Here is a 17,156-nt window from a genome sequence, read left to right as displayed (position 1 = left end):
AGCGAGGAGGAGAACTGCTGCTGCAGAGAAAACTCTGGATGCTTGGCCTACATATCGGAAGAAGACAGCACCGCTATGTGTTACCGAGCTGCATGACTTCAGGGCAGCCTGCCTCACAAGGTCCGTGTTGAGGATTATAATGGTGCTTATACACAAACTTTGTGCAACAGTTCACCCTTGCAATCCAAGTAACGATCAAGTGTACTCTAGATGTGATGTTACTTTAGCCACTAACATTTCATTTGTGTCTCCTATATTGTTGTAACTTTGATCTATTACTACCAAATGAATGTAGTCTGGCAATTCAATACAGATCTCACGCTATAGGGAAATCATAGGGGTCATCTTGTGTCTTTCACGTACAACCAAGAAACAATATTTCTCTGTGCCCCAAACGTTATGGATTGCTGGTGTCTTCACTTTTGTAATGTGTCTACACGTTAAAGCCCAAGTTGAAAGATCCATGAAGTAAACATTTTACTGGCAACTATGCCATAGGATACAAGATTGCATTTTCAAATAAGGTGTGTACACTTATCAGGTTAATTTAAATACAGTTTGTATATGTTTCTCTTCCATAGGTGGTACAGGCTGGTAGCCGATCGTTCATTTGCGTGGTGTCTTCATGGGAGGCTTGGATACCCCGTTCAACGAGTAATACCCGCCTGTGTCATTGGTGCCATTCGAGCCAAATTCCCCAGAGACAGCAGTCAGTACAGGGGATTTTCCCACAATGTGCAACAACCCGAAGTATACAATTCGTAGTACATTTGTGCCATCAACATCAGCAGCAAAATAAAATAAAAAATCATATTTTATGAAGAGTAGTTTCAATTTTTCAGTGAATCAAGGACACGCCCACTTGTGCTGGCAGGGTGGGAACGGAGAAGGTGTCAAACACCATGTACACTTCAAAAGGTATCTTTCGCACAGGGGCCATTGTACACACAGACTCCCCAGACCCAGCGTCTCCAGGCTCCCTCTTGCAGACCCCACCCCAGCAATCCACATAAGTGTGTCTCCCTTCAGAAGTGTTCTGGCCCTTTTCTGCATGCCTCATGCCCATCCATCCCCCCCTCTATCAATGGCAGTTCGCACCTTTGGCTGTACCCTCCCAAGGGTACAGCCAAAGGGTGTGGACCGGCTAGGGCAGGGTGGGGTGGGGTGGGAACGGCCAAGGTGCCAAACGCTATGCACACTTCAAAGTTATCTTCCGCACAGGGGCCATTGTACACATGGCCTCCCCAGACCCTGTGTTTCCAGGCTCCCCTGAAGCAGACCCCGCCAGAAAAATGTCACACATTCTCATACACCCACTTTTCTAATCCTTTATAAACCCCTTGATATTTATCCGGAGAACATCTCTGAGCACTGGAAGTCAACTCTTCATCATGCTACCTGTTCTCCTGCTACTAACTACCCAGCTTGCTGAATCTATTTGTTTGTTAGTCAAGGTAAGGGCAGGTCACCTAATCATCTTTCTGATCTCAAAATTTCTATCTATTTCGAACAAATGTACCCAGTAGTGTAATGTTCGTTCATCTCAATGACTTTACTATTGTCTACTGTTTAAAGGGTTCTGATCTCAATATATAGTAAATTTCATCGGTGTACACTGTGATAGAATTGCATTTTACTCGGACCAGGTCTATAAGCATGTTTCATTTTGATCCATGAAAGTACATTCAACTGACAAGTAACACGTTACGATATCTGTCATATCAATCAATTCTGTATGAAAGTTATCCCAGTGTATATTCGACTGCGCTACAGAGGTTTTGCTTCTTTGACCAAAACAAACATTGTATAGAAAACTTTGATATAATTCAATCATCTCATGCATTCAGTAGAATTTCTTTACAATGTGTACTATTTTTAAACAGATTTTTCAAGAATGCCTGCTTGTATGGTTTTCGGTTGCCGTTCTAGAAGCCATGTCAAAAGTAAGGGCACAATCGTGCATACATTCCTGACGAATATTGATTTAATAAAAGAATGAGTTCGACATTGTGGATTTCCGGTGGACGAGCTTGAAAGTAGAGCCCAGGATGTCTTGGGAGACTCGAGGGCCAGTCGATTCCGCATCTGCAGCCTGCACTTTACGCCGGATATGTACGACCAATCGCAGTACACAAAAAAGCATCGACTCAGAACGTCTGGTAAATTGCTTCCAAATGCAATTCTAACTCTATTCATGCACATTTTACCTCAGGTGAGCCCCGGATGATAAATTGGCAGTAGGCGGTGGGGTACTGAACAGTTAACTACATTAACAGATTGCTGCTTTCGGTGTAAATGTTTCTTAAAGTTTGCATATTGACCAGATTGTATTACTTTTTAACTATACCACATTTTACTACACATCTGTCCTTGGAGTATGGAGCATCATAGAAAGTAATTATAACCATAGAAAACAATGCCATAGTTCCCTTCAAAAGAAGCATAATCTTTTCGTAATAGGTTGCTTGACATGTCCAATTGTTTTAGGAGAGCATAATGACGGAAGCACAGACCCTCACAAAGGACGAAACCACCGACACGTCCAGTATACCAATGGTGAGCCCTACAGACATTCATATTATCGACAGTTGGATCTTCCCAAATATCTAATGCAAATCTAATTTTCCCTTTTACCACTTTGTGACAATGTACTGAAAATGAAGGAGCAAGATTCTGCATCCATTTCTTTTCCGGAGTCAACAACAACTTCAAGCGCCTATATCAGGTGATTTTATATCACTTTTCAATTACGAGAATGTATTTGTATTTATTTTATTTGTAAAGCGCAGCCAGGCCCATGGGCATCCGGGCGCATCAAATTAAAACGAGTTGCAGGACGTTACAGTTACATACAGTAGATAAGGAAGATGCATACGTGTTGCAGAGACATACATGTTGCAGTTACACACAGTAAATAAAGGAGGATACAGTTAAATAATACAATACAGTATTTACAATAAATACAGTAGGGCAGACAAGACCCTAAGATCAAAGAAGTTAAGCTGTCATAGTATCCACGTCCTGAAGCCAACGCTTAGTGTTGCGCTTGAATAAGTGGAAGGAGGGTTCTGATCTGAGGGAGGCAGGGAGTGTGTTCCATAGCTTTGATGCCCGTACAGGGAAGCTAGCACCTTCCGAGTTATGGAGTTTGAATCTCGGTATGGACATTGCGTTTGCTTGAGCCGCTCTAAGTGATCTTGAGGACGTATGTTAAGTGAGTTGGTTAGTAAGGTAGGCTGGAGCAAGGTTGGCCCTAGCTTTGTGTGTTAGGGCAAGAGTTTTGAGAGATATTCAGTGCTCTACCGGGAGCATGTGCAGGTTGTGTCTGTTCTCAGAAATATGCGACTTCTTGGGGATGTTAAGGGCTGCCCTGATGGCATTATTCTGAATTACTTGTAACTTGTTGATGTTTTTGTGGCTAGTACCTAAATAGAGGGCGTTACAATAATCCATTTTGGACAGAACTAAGGTTCTAGCAAGTGTGATGCAATTAGGTGTGGAAATGAAGGGCCTGCAGGCGGTGATTCGTTTACAAGTATATGCGGATGAAATTGCTACCGCGTTGGTTTGTTTGGAGAAGGATAAGGTGGCATCAAGGTAAATGCCGAGAGTTTTAGTGTTTGAGACAGGAATGGCGTTGCCATCTATAGTAAATGATTTGAAGGCAGGGTTTAGTTTTTTTCAGTTTGGCGTGTGTACCAAGGATAAGCAGCTCAGTTTTTCATCGTTTAGACAAAGACCATGTTGCGCCATCCATGCTTTTATTACTGAGTAGATTTTGTTAAGGGTTTTGCTGTCAGTTGCATAGTCTCCAGAGATGGGAATGAGTATCTGGGTGTCGTCCGCATAGTTAGTATACGTGATACCCAGATAGTCAAGGATATCGAATAAGGGCTTCGTAAAGACAGAGCGTGGGTGACACACACACAAGCCTTGCGGAACCCCACAAAGTACCGGGGAAGGATCAGCAGAGTCAGTAGGAGAGAAGACCCTCACAGTTCTGTTTGCCAAGAAGGAGCCGCTCCAAGATGTGGCTGAGTCAGAGAAATGTGCTGCAGATTTCAGATGGTGTCATAGCGTTTGGTGGTTAACCAAATCAAACGCTGCTGACAGATCAAGCAGTAAGAGGAGTGTTAGTTTAGCATTTTCTTTTAATACTTTAATTTGAGTGGTGAGATCTATCAAGGCAGTTTCTGTGCCGTGTCTTGGTCGGAAACTGGATTGCCTTAGTCCCAATAGATTGTTGGATTCTAGATATGCCTGTATTTGCAAGTAGGCTGCTCTATCCAATATTTTTAGTAAAAAGGGTACAGTTGTTATCGGCCTATATTTAGACAGGTTGGCTGGGTCAAGAGTCGGTCTTTTGATTAGAGGAATGACCCAAGGGTCTTAAGTTATCAGGCACTACTCCAGTTTTGAAGGAGGCATTGGTAAGATTAGTAATAAATGGGGCGAGGTCATGTGCTGCTGCTTTGATGATCGGAGCAGGGCAGGCGTCACCTTGGCAATTCGAAGGTTTGAGTTTCCTAATGATGTTTTCCACTTCCCATATTGAAAGAGCTAAGAAACTAAATGGTTTACAGGAAGGCTCAAAGGGAGAGGTTTTATTAGTATATTGTTTGTATTCAGGGTCAGAGAATAGCATACATTTTTTTGCGTTAATTTTAGACTGTAGCAGAGCTATTTTATCTAATAGCGCCTTCTGAATGTTTGTGCACCATAATGTATCTGTGATGCATTTGTCAACAGGGGGGATGGGAGTTTCCAGTTCTTTTAGGATCTTGAAAAGTTCTTTTGTATTTGAATCCGCTTGTATAATCCTTTTGTGTCTTTTTTTTTAGCAAGTATAATGGCCTCTTTGTAGTTAGAAGCTGCTAAGGTTAGCTCATTCTTATTAGTTAATGAAGGGCACTTTTTCCAGTGTGCTTCTGCAGTTCTTAATTTTACGCAATTCTCTTCGATGCGGGGTAAACCTTATGCTTGGAATTTTAAAGAATATGAAATTGTTTCTGTATCCTGCCGGTTGTTTACACTATGTGTAATTTACGGGTTTCTTTTTATATGTCTTAAAATAAATAGGACCAGACTTCCTCTGTTCCCGAGTGTGCTCACTCTTAACTCTCCTTCCGGAGTTGTACTAAACTTTAATCTTCATGCATTCCTTTACTTCATTGTCATTAGACTTCAATCAAAAAAAAAGAGAGACCGAGAAGTAATTGTATAATTTCTCAAATATCATATGTTTATTCTCTGCCTGACTCATCAGTGCCCAATTATCTTTTGCCAATGCATTTCGGACTTCCGTTTATCATCAGGGCTCTTAGGCACTACTAATTATCCTTCACCACTGATTTCGTAGTTTCACATATATACAACATGAAATAGTGTCCCAATTGTCCACATCAAACAAGTCATTTCCAATCAATAATAAGTAACAATTATTCATAACACATACCCAAGAGTGGTTGTGGTCCAAAGGTAAAACAAAAATTGAAGGAACGAAAAAAATCAATTCAATGCATTACAATTTCAACATATACTTGTTTCTGAAAGATGATATAGTGTCTCTATCTGTGGGGCTTCAACTACCCAGACTGTTTCAAATCTCCTAAATGAATTAACCAAAAATAGATAATTTAGTAATGTCATTAAGCTTTTTGATAAACAGTAGAGATCAAGTATTAAAGAGAGAGTCATCTCTCTGCTTACCAGGTAGGCAACCTATTCTGCTCACTCATTCTCTGAAGATTTAAAGACAGTCTATTAGTACCTTCATCTGTCCTCTTAATTATCATTAGCAGGTTTTCTAGTGGCCGCTTACCTCAATGGTTTCTCACGCATTGACATGAACGAACTGCTCAAAGGAGCTGCCGCCCATGTCATGGACGTATATGTAGCACTGATCCTCTTTGCGCATATGAGTTGTACGTAACCAAGTTCAAAACTTGTTATCTTCTTTAAATCTCATCTAATTACCTATTTGCCAATATCTAAATGCTCAATCCACTGAGCATAGTCAATATATTGTCCATGACTTTGTTGTATTACTGTATTGCGCTTTGTGCGCTCGATCGTGGTAGTAATCACTGTTGCGCGTGTATAGCTTTCTACAGAATGGATTCTAATCTTCTCTGCATGCACGCGGTCCGCATTATAGTGTGTCTCTCTTATTCTGCCTCTCGTAGCTAGATCTTACTCTCTATATTACAACACGCAATCACCGCAATTTGCTTGCTCACAATTACACTATTCTGATCATACTACTGTTTGTAATTAAGACCACATTGTCCCATCGATTGAGCACCTTATTACCAATTGAAATTCACTTGCTTACGATAACAATAATACTGTATTATGATCACACTAATAATCCTGACCACATTGCTTTATCAACTGAATACCTTATTGTTACCATTTATATTGCAACATGTCTATTCATTCTATCTCATTATGATGCTGTCCAGCAGTGTACCGACCTCTAGGTCTGATGCGTTTTCAAAATGAATTCATCAGTTAGGGTAACCATAGTTCGACAGCGATGGCCACTATCATGATACTGATCACCAATATATTGACCTCGGTCCGATGCTTTTTCAAAATTAATTTACCAGTTAGGGTACCCATAGTTCAGCAGTGATGGCCACTGCCTTACGTCCCCACAAGGATGGTTACCCCCTTGTTTTTCTCTTTATATGTACCATTGTCTGCATCCCATTGTCTCTGTTCCATTTCACTGTTTTCACCCATACTAAAAACAAGTACTGTGATACACAGGGATGCTGGTACTTCGACTACAATTACATCATCCTTTGGAGCTGGTCCAATGTGTGAAGTATGCGTACTGACAGTTCCCTTGAATGAAAGAAAGTAAATCCTACATAGGATACTATTAGACAGTGACATTCATATAAGCGTGCAGCGTTTCAAACTTTTATCATTTCAGTTCTAACGTTACACTTCCTCCCTATTACAGAATACATTGCAAAATGTTTGAGGACAACATTGCAATCAGTATGTTTTGCACAGTGATCTCTGATCGAGTACACTTGCCATCAATCAGGTGAAATTCTAAATGTATATTTTCACTGAATGGTGTATACTGTGTAGGAAGGAAATTATGTGATTGATGTGTGCTATGTAAGAATTTAATTTAAAAAAGTTTGACTTTTAATGAATATTCTATTCAAGGAATGTATACAAGGTCGGGAATAAGAAAAGGAGGCACATCAATCAGAGGTGGTGGAACAGCTTGCTGGTGCGGTTGTTACAGAGAAGACCATGGTTTCACAGAAAATCAAGAAAACTAGGGTAACAAACAGTTTTGTTTTCTAGAAGTGTTTTGGGATGGTGTTTTCTTCATAACATGTTTTTTCATTTAAAGTGCTATCTACTGTATGTGTGATTTACATTGAACATGTTTTTACAACCCATCTCCTAGAGCCCAGAAGGAAAAGAAGTATAAAGACACAGACAACAAATGAAACCATTTGTTGCCAAACAGATTTCACCATGGAGCAACTACTATTTGAGGCAAAGCGTGGTCCAGTCAATAAGCAGACTCTTAGATGCTTATGTCCAATGGCCAGAAACTGAATTGAATGTGACCAGTGAAGCCAGCAAAGTGTTGTTGGACCCTTGCTACAATGTGAAAACTCGACAAGATGAAACTGAATATAATGGAGATGCTTTTCAATTCCTCGCTGACCACTTGACACAATCTACACCCACAAAAAAAGGTCCACCCAATAAACTATCAACGTTGATAGTTTCTCCAATTAACACAAGCTGAAGCAACAGAGACTGAAGCTTCAACGCAATTGACCAAGGAACTTGCCAAAGATCTCAAATACAGTTTGTCTACTTTGGGTGATTTGTCCACCAGAGCCGAGTCACAAACTACATTCATGCCAGACGATTGGTTAATTAAGGAGCACAAATACATTGTATTCGACAACTGCCTGATAGAGATTATACTGTTGTTGAAATGTGTCCTTCCAGTGAGGGGGAAAATATGCGGGGAGCCATTGGTGAATGTGACTCGTGTATTACAAGGCACTAACATGAAAATCCAAGCCACCTGTGCCCACCTCCATGATACATTTTCATGGTCTGCTCAACCGATGCTGGGCAAAGTGCCTGCTGGAAATCTACTGTGTTCAGCAGCTTTACCTTTCAATGGCTCAACTTTTAGTAAATTGTTCAGTTTCTGTTAATTTGTGGGACTTCAGTTCCTTGCTAAAACGCAGTACTACAAATATCAAAGAGAATTTTTATTACCCGCCATTAGTCAAGCCTGGAAAATTGAACAAATAACAATTGAAAGGACATTCTCTGACAAACGGTTCAGGCTAGCTGGGGAATGGACAGTGCGACAGCCTCGGATTTTCAAAAAAGTACTGCACATACCACTTTCAGGACATGGAAACTAAAAGAATGGAAAATTCAGAGGTTGTGCAGGTGTCCGAATGTAAATCCTCAGTGGCCATGGAGAAATATGGTGTCATAAAATCCCTCGAACATCTTCAATCGAGGGGAATGCAAATAGACCTCATAGGCACTGACAGACATGTTTCAATAGCCAAGGCCATGGGGTAGCAGTTTGCAAACATTCGCCTTCAATTTGATGTATGGCACATTGCCAATCAGTCAATAAAAAAAAAGAAAATCACAGCTGCTGGCAATAAAAAGGGGTTCGGAAATATTTTACAATGGTCCCTGTCTTTCAGCAACCATCTTTGGTGGAGCTCCAAAACTTGTGATGGGTCTGTGGAAATTCTACTTTAAAAAAAACGGCGCTCATTGATGCACCACTGTTCCAACGTTCACTCATGGACAGAAAACCAACATATTCAACAATGTGCACATGGACCTTTATCGGAGGAGCAGGAACGCAAGAAGGGTTGGTTCCATCTTCACCTCCACACAAAGCTCTTGAGAAGGTAGTGTTTGATAAAACTCTTTCAAGAGACCTGAAGGGACTCACAGAATTCTGTCACACCGAAGATTTGGAGGTGTTCCACAATATGTGCCCACATTACAGGCTCAAGAGGTTTCATTTCGGCATAGACGGTACGCAATCTCGAACATTACTAGCAGTATTAAACTGTAACAAGAATCTAGGCAGAGAACAATCGAGAACTATAGGAAACTTTGGACTGCTTTGTTACACGATGGCCTTTGCAAAATGAAGCAAAAAATTGATTTCCAAGCCAATATACCAGGAAATGGAATTTGATTTTGTGAAAGATCTCACTTTGACTGTGTTGGCCATGCATACTCATGGAATCAATCCTAATTTTGTTCCTAGGACACATACATTGCCAAAAAATATTGCAAACAAGCCCTGTTCACCAAAAGCGGACCTCATTAAACAGTTGACTTCCCGGCATAAATGATTAGTAGCGGTGCGTATGTTCCACAAGGTTTGTATTTTGTACATGACCAATGGAAATCTATTGAACTTGAATTTCAAAGCTATTAAAAGTATTAATTATTAAGCGTCCAAATTGTCTTTTCAAATGTATGCTCTGTCAATCTTTTTTGCAAGAAGTACCTGTTGGAGGATGCCATACAGTGTAACTCAGCGTTTTAACCTTTCCTGCTTTCGGCCAGCTTTTGTGGGTCCTTCACTGATTAGGGCACGGGAGGGCCAGATGGATATCTGCATGAAAGCAACTGCGTGGTCTGCAGTTGCCTTAGCCTGCACGTGTCCAAATAGACAGAATAAATAAGCGTCCCAATAGGGAGTGAGATGTAAGCTAAATAAACTTGGCATGGAAGAACTAATGACTATAAGCAAAACACAGCAGGAAAGGGGGCTGCTGGTGTGAAGTAGGTTAATTCGGACCTATATTTTTATGGGGGCATGTGTTAGGGGTCGTTCCTTGCGGTGCCTTGTCAGAATGGAAGATCTTTGATTTGCGGGCTTTGGAGTCTTACGATTTCAAACACAGTGGTGATATGTTTTAGTGTTATCTAAAATATATGAGCACTCTATAGGTGAATTGGAAGTGGTGCGGGGGTAGGGTCTGGTGACCAGATGTGTTCAAAGGGAACAGGGGGCAGTGATGGCATTAGTGGTCAGCAGAGATGGATGGGGCACTAAGGTTGGAGCAGGTCTTGGTCTCACATTCTTGATGAGCACATTTTGTCAGGGCTCGATACGCACTACTTGCAAAAATGAATGGCTGCATTTCCGTGAGAACAGGAGATGCGCTGAACTGACAGAGGTGGTGGGGACTGGCTGTGCACGGCGCTGGGAGAGGGAGAGTGAACATTTCACCAGAGGGCCTAGAAAAAGATGGCATTTGGAAGGGCACAAATGGAGTTCACAGTATACACATTAGCACAGCGTTAATACAATTATACGAAACATGGGTGATGCAAATAGGTACAGGACGGGTGGAGATTAGCTTATACGTCATTTGCCCGGTAAGAGAATGGTGCAGGATATACCGCCTCTCCTCCAACATTTGTTAGTGCACGGGAAATTCAGTGGAGATGGAAGGGCACTTGGATTTATGACTTGTCAGCGTCTCCAGTTATCCGCAGAGCACATTCCTCCACGAAAACAGGGCGCACACAGACGTGACAATGGGGAGGACTAACTGGAAATGTTGCCCTAAAATAACTAAATCACTATCGATAGACGAGTAAAATGGAGTGAGGGTCACTGTCTTTGATGTTGCTTGTAGGCAGTTCACACCGACACTTCCTGTACAGTATGTTTTTGATTTGTGGCTTTCCTTCACCAAAAGGAAACTTAGCATATGCGCTCCTAAGAAGGTTCAATTGTTGTTCGTCCTTGGAAGAAAGGGATGATTCGCTATGGATTGAAGGACGGGAGATGTTTGCAATACCCGCAAAAATTATAAGTTTTACCATTTTAAAACTGGACAAAGGAACATGTAATTTTATTTCATGAAAACTGTTGATCTGAGCGGACACTCTGCGTTACGCCAAGAGAATGGAAATACCAAATATAATGTAAGTTTTACTGTAGACACGTTTATAGACGAACGAGTCAAGGTTTCATTTTCTGACCGGTATTGCTGGCTTACATTGTAATGGGTTGTTGGTTGGGGCATATTGTGACGACACGCAAACACAACCTGTATGTATTTGTCTTTGTCCCGGGCACATGGGCAGTCCAGCACCGAAATGCATGGAGTCCACGTCTGGGTTCCCCCAGGTTCCACCAATGCCAAGTTAGTTTGCAATATTCTGTTGTAATGCCGTCTATGTGCTGTTCGAATTCTTCTGTCAGCTTCCATACCCGCATCCCATTGCGAGCTAAACATACTCCACAGCACTAATTTCTCAAGCACATCGTAGACTCCAACTTTCCACAATGTTCTCTGTGTTGCATGGTTTCTGTTCGTCATTAGGTTTCCCCCGGTGCAGAATTAAAGGGTAAATGGATAAATTTGAATAAAGAATGGCTACTGAGATATACTTCTGTTATGGTTTCTACACAGCTACATCCTTCCTTTCTGCGAATGTCATCGTTTCCAGATACCAGGTGACGGGTTCTTCAACAGGCAGTGGCAGATAACCCTAAATGGCTGGCTTACAATAATGCTGATTTGGGAAGATCACCCCCGACCGATATGCCCTTTTGGCGGTACCAGCGACAAGGAGCAACCCAACATCGTTTACGGAGGTCTTGCAAGAAGCGGATGCCGAAGCCTTGCGATTCAAGATGCATTCAATGCGCTTCTTCTACCGAAAACAACTAAATTAAAAATGTGGTTGAATATGGAAATTGGCGGAGGTTCTCAGATCATTAATTGTGAAATAAAAGCACATTATAAATTGCAGAGTATTGGTGTTTCCTTTAAAATTAGTGTTTTCTATTCCGATTTGGGACTTGCTGTGCTGTGAGAGGATGTGTGCGTTTTGATATTCCGGGTTCTGCGTCAACTAACGTTAAGTAGGTGATGACTAGGCACGTTTGGCTACGCTTCCCACTAACGTCATGAAAATAGGTGGAGAATATCGCTAGGAATAGTGGCTTCAGGGGCGGGGGATATGATTTAGTGCCGCAAGGGCAGTTCAACTTAAGGCGATGCGGCAACCGATAAGATAGGCACAAGATGGCCACGCCCTGCTGCTTGATTTTGCATGTGTAAAAGTGAGGAAAGCTAAGGTAAGGTGCATAGGAAATGTTTTTACGATCGATCACAGTTTGCATAAAACCAAATGCCCGAACGTTTGGGACAGTAAAACCTTTGAGTGCACTATTCCTTTAAGCAAGATGAAATTGCTCCCATTGAATTGATTTGAGAATTTCCTATTCTTTTAACAAGTCAGCCCAAAGCCCTTGGTTAATTTCCAATCTAAAAACAGACCTTTTTAAATTCCACCTCTTTATGAGTATATTATCTGTAAATTGCACGGCCGTGCTACCACCAAAAGAATTGCTAAATTAATGTTAATAGTTACCTCAGCAGAATTATCAAGGAGCGTGTGAGCTGGCACTCACTGTGAAGGGCTGACTTCCATGCGAACGGCAAGTTTCATATGCTTGCAAACATATGATCAATACAATAGCCCCAACTAACAAAACAGAGAATGGCCATCTCTTATCGCTCCTATAAACTTTGTATTTTTGAAGCATCACATACACCATTCATCAAACTCACTTCCATAACCACACCACTGCCAGGATAGTAGATTCCGGTTCACATTTTCATATACATTTTTATTCCTTATTGACTATCAGCATTTCACACATTCTCATCTAAAAGTAACTGATTCATGAACACAATGAATAAAGTTATCATACAGGCATGCAGTGATACAAGAGCTCCTTACCTTGTGCCAAGCGTTCTAACTCAGCAGGAGACGAAACCGGCTCTGTTTTAACAGATATTATAGGTCCATTTGATTCATCACATTCATTCAACTCCTTTTTGACCCTGTTCAAGTGACCATCACATGGTAAAATAGTTTCCTGTTCCTCTGGACCCTTCATTAGAATGGGACTGTTAGGTCCCACACCTCCTTTCAAAACAGGTTTTTGGATATTCATTCGGTGAAAGGCACTCTCAGATTGTGGTCTTTTCCTAGGTCTATAGATCCGTTTGGTGGTTTGAGCATTGCTCTGGTTCAAACGTTGCAATCGCTTTCTGGGGGCCACGTGGTTAAGTTCATTAAACTCGTCACCGCCTGATCCTTCACAGCTCAGCTCAGAATCAAGCTCTGGACCCTTTAATTTTTCAGAAGTGCAGCCTGCAATACCTTGCCTAACCGTGAGGTTTGGCTTGGAATCATCTAAAGCTTGACTTGCAAAACGAGCACATTCTTCACTGACTAAACATCCTCGTGATCCAGGGGAAATAGTCACTCTAGGGATTCTCATTGCATAGTTATGATTATCATTCACTGGATCAGTTACATGCCTGTATAGCTCTGATGTGGGATCTTCTGTGCCAAAGGCTTGGTGGTCCTGCCTTTCCAGTTTTAAAAGTCTGCCTACTGCTGCAACATTTTCCACCTCTGTACACCAACTAGCGACCTGTTTCAGCAATTGTGCAGCCTCCACATGGATACCATCCGTAAAGGAGTTTGTGTCAACTTCACTGGGGTTTGATGAACTTGCAGATCTGCATATGTCATCGGATGTTGGTTCTGCTCTGGCCTCATCCAGCAATGAAGATTCACTTGTACTCCTGCTCAGACCACCTTCTCCTTTTCCACTAGAGCCACAGTTCGACCTCTGTGTTGTCACAAGTGTCGAGCATTTGATGGGATTCACAACAGAACTATTTCTTAAGCTTGCAGATGAGAGCGTGCTCTGACCAGTCATCACCTGCCTCTCCTTTGTCTTGCTATCATGGATGTCCTTTAACATCATCAACAAAGTGCTGAATTTGTAGTCCGGTTCCAAGGGTACAGAACTTTGTCCAGCTGAAGAAGAAAAAAGTAAGGGCACTATGGGTTTAGAGGCTGTCCCATCATTGGGTTCCTCTTTAATAGATCGATACGATAACTCTTTTAGCTCTGAGAGAACATGCTTGACCACCGCAGTTTCTAGTTCAGTCGAATTCAGAGACCTTTCGTGCATGCTTCTCAGCAGCTGCTGAGTTTCTAGCATCACACACTGACTGGCAGAGACTTGTGGCTGGTCTGAGGTGCCTTTGGTAACTGTAAAGAAAGTTCCATCACCCTCTTGGGCGTTCCCCTGCAACAAAGGACCATCTTTTAGTTTCCTTTTAGTATATCGCCTCTTGGGTCCCTTTAGGTCTTTCAGCTTTAGCCTATTTTGATCCTCAACACAATTGTCTTTAGCTATAGAATACGCATGATTTGGTGACTGTGAGCACTGAGAAACATATTGCGACTGTTGACCACCTTCAGGGGTGTTAATTGATGGATCGGCAGCTGCATCTAAACTGCATTCTGCAGAGCTGCCAGGATGCGTGTGAAGAATATCACATTTTCGTTTTTTGCTGGTTATTGTGGTGTACTTGGCCACATTTTTAACACTGTCACTTAGCTCCAAGGAGAGTCTCCGCTTGGCTTTATTTGCATTCCCCCCTATATCTAATACTGTACAAGAAGCAGGCACAAAGCTTTGGTCTGTGGTATTTGCAGGATGTGCGACTGAAGTCTGCAAAATCACAGGCACGGTTTCATTTTTCACCAAAACAGAATCCGATAGCAAGCTATTTCGAGGCCCAGATGTCTTTTTATTTTTGAAAACGCCAGGTGACAATCCAACTGCAAGTGGGCCATATGGATTCTCAGGAATGGGGTTCCCAGTTTCAGAAAGTGTCTCGTCACAGCAGCTTTGGGTAAAGAATGGATGGATGGCCCTCAATGCAATTTCAACGACTGCTTTGGACAGCACACAACTCGTCCCACTTCCAGGGGTTTTGACATGATTACTCACATTTCCTCTTCTACCTGCACCATTTGGCTTTTTTGATGATCTGGGACATGCTACCTTTGCATCATCTGAAAGTTCGACAATCAGTGGTGGCTTTAGACAACCATTCAATGGGGTAAGTGCATCAGCCAAGGGGTTCTTTACAGAGGATTCCAACATCTCACAGTTCAGATCACCAGTTAGGACATCAGAGTCATGGTTTTGTTTCATTTGAACTTTGGAAATGATATCTTCTGCAAGTGCAACACTCCTCTGCCATGCAGCCTTCCATTTTTTAGGAACCTAGACAACCAAGAGATGAACAAAGAATGCATTTAAAGATTAAAGTTAAGAAAAATGCAAAACAAAGACACAGCAAGCACTGCTTCTGTCCAAACAAGTGCACAAGTAATACAAAACTAGCTCCTGACGTGCAACACATGGTTTACATCTTTAGGTTTTGTACATGCACAAGCTGTGCCACCTTGTGATGGGGTCATCACCAAGTAATTTCTGTAAAAAATAAAGCTTAATGACAGTCCCTATAAACAAACCAACCACAACAATTTCCTGTGTTTTGTAAATATATAACCTGGCCCTTGTAACACAACATGGGTTTAACTGCAGGAAAGTGTATCGAGAACATATTTCACAACATGCAAGTTACTCTCTGTAGTTATTTTTACAGTTAAACATTTGCTATCTGATATTTGCAAACAACATTCCACCAACATCACATACTAGATGGTGAAGACCGGAAATTACCAGGATAAAATTCCATACTTTCTATCATGGGTATCTTCATGTTGATAACCTTTTGAATAAACTGCACAAGCCAGGCGATACCAGGACATAAAATGAAATATGTGGGGGAAAAAAGTATACAATCTGCAAATGTTTATTTTTTAAATCATTTTAATGGCCAGGAAAGAGGTTTGTACGTGCCACAATGATAACTGGAAACCATGTGCTAGGAGTTTCAAATATATAGACATGAATACCAGAAAAATCTGATTCATCAAAATATCTGATAGAATTGCATAGGTGATACTAGGAATATAATGTAGCCCTTATTTATAAAAACACACACACCAAATATACGTAAACAATGAACTTAGCAGTCCTTGGGGTATAAAAAGATCTTTATTACTTTATTCAAACTTCCATGCAGTTGGCCTGATGTTGCCCAGACTACTCTGAATTAGAGAGGCCCTACCAAGTTAATTTGCAATGCTGGCATGTGCCACCCAATCCTTAGTTTTGAGAAGAAGAAAAAATAGGATTTACGACTGAACCTGGGTAAGAGAGCCTTGCTTGAAATTTACTGTTCCAATTTCAACAGGGATTACACCCCAGATTCGTGATCTTATGCATATTTTGTAGCAGTACTCTTGAGGGGAGTTTGGAGAGGAAGGGTGAGTACATGGTACGAGAGGACATACAGTCAAAAGTATTTTTAAAATATGCTTTCTCAGATTGCGAGTCTACTCTAGCATTTGAATCTAGTAGTAATACCTACAAAAAAATGGATGATTCACAATTCTGCCATAGTACACATCTGAAAAAGGGGAATTTCTTAAAGCTTAAAATCCTAGCTGAATGGGGTCCCAAAGACCATAGTAACGCAACAATAATAAATGTCAAATACAGTCCCACTTGAAATTGTTTGCTCGGATGCCATCTGTCCAAATGATCTGGGGTGCACAGCAATATTATAGTCCTTTTTTCAATAGCTTTGTTGGGTCAATGTATTATTGATTGCCATTTTCATATTTTACATGCGTAGGGCTTGCTCAGCAGGTGCAGCTGGATTGAAAAAGACAAACAAACGTAAGTAGCATTGTCATCTGATCAATGCACATCTCAAACATCACTCTACCAGAAAAGAGTGTGTTCTCAACACCACTTTATCACAAAACAAGAAGGCAACCAAATGAGGTAATATTTACATGTGTATGATTCGCGCTGAAGCACAAAAGGCATGCATACAAGTTTAGCAAATACAACCTTCGGTAGGTACCCAGAAGAGTGGCGGTTTCCCAACTGGTGAAACGGTGCCTTTAAAGTCCTTCCGGAAAACAGTACCTTTAAAGAAGACAACTAAGACAACTACTTTTAGATGCTGTAATAGCAGATTAATAAACCCTGAACAAAACCGTTTTGGTTGGGTTGAATGTTACATATGTCACCAGAGCCTTTTTAACCAACAAAAAGTGAAGACATGCAAGTCTTTCATTTAGGAACATATTACTTTCTGGTTACAATGTTTTTCCTTTCCTCAGAA

At 41.3% G+C, this 17,156-nt stretch overlaps 1 protein-coding gene across 4 annotated transcripts in view; it reads right to left on the bottom strand.

Moving 5' to 3' along the window:
* Window positions 1–17,156, bottom strand: part of NSD1 (nuclear receptor binding SET domain protein 1) — a 1,891,114-nt gene that overhangs the window by 1,290,078 nt on the left and 583,880 nt on the right. For all 4 annotated transcript variants that reach the window (XM_069651497.1, XM_069651498.1, XM_069651496.1 and 1 more), the window contains exon 5: window positions 12,817–15,175. In XM_069651497.1, the coding sequence (XP_069507598.1) occupies window positions 12,817–15,175 (2,359 nt within the window). The remainder of the gene's footprint in view (window positions 1–12,816; window positions 15,176–17,156) is intronic.

This window comes from Ambystoma mexicanum, chromosome 3p (genome assembly GCF_040938575.1).
Source record: "Ambystoma mexicanum isolate Mex_15411 chromosome 3p, UKY_AmexF1_1, whole genome shotgun sequence".
In the NCBI taxonomy this organism is placed as follows: domain Eukaryota; kingdom Metazoa; phylum Chordata; class Amphibia; order Caudata; family Ambystomatidae; genus Ambystoma; species Ambystoma mexicanum.
The sequence above is the reverse complement of the archived record's forward strand: the minus strand, read 5'-3'. Positions and strand labels throughout refer to the sequence as shown.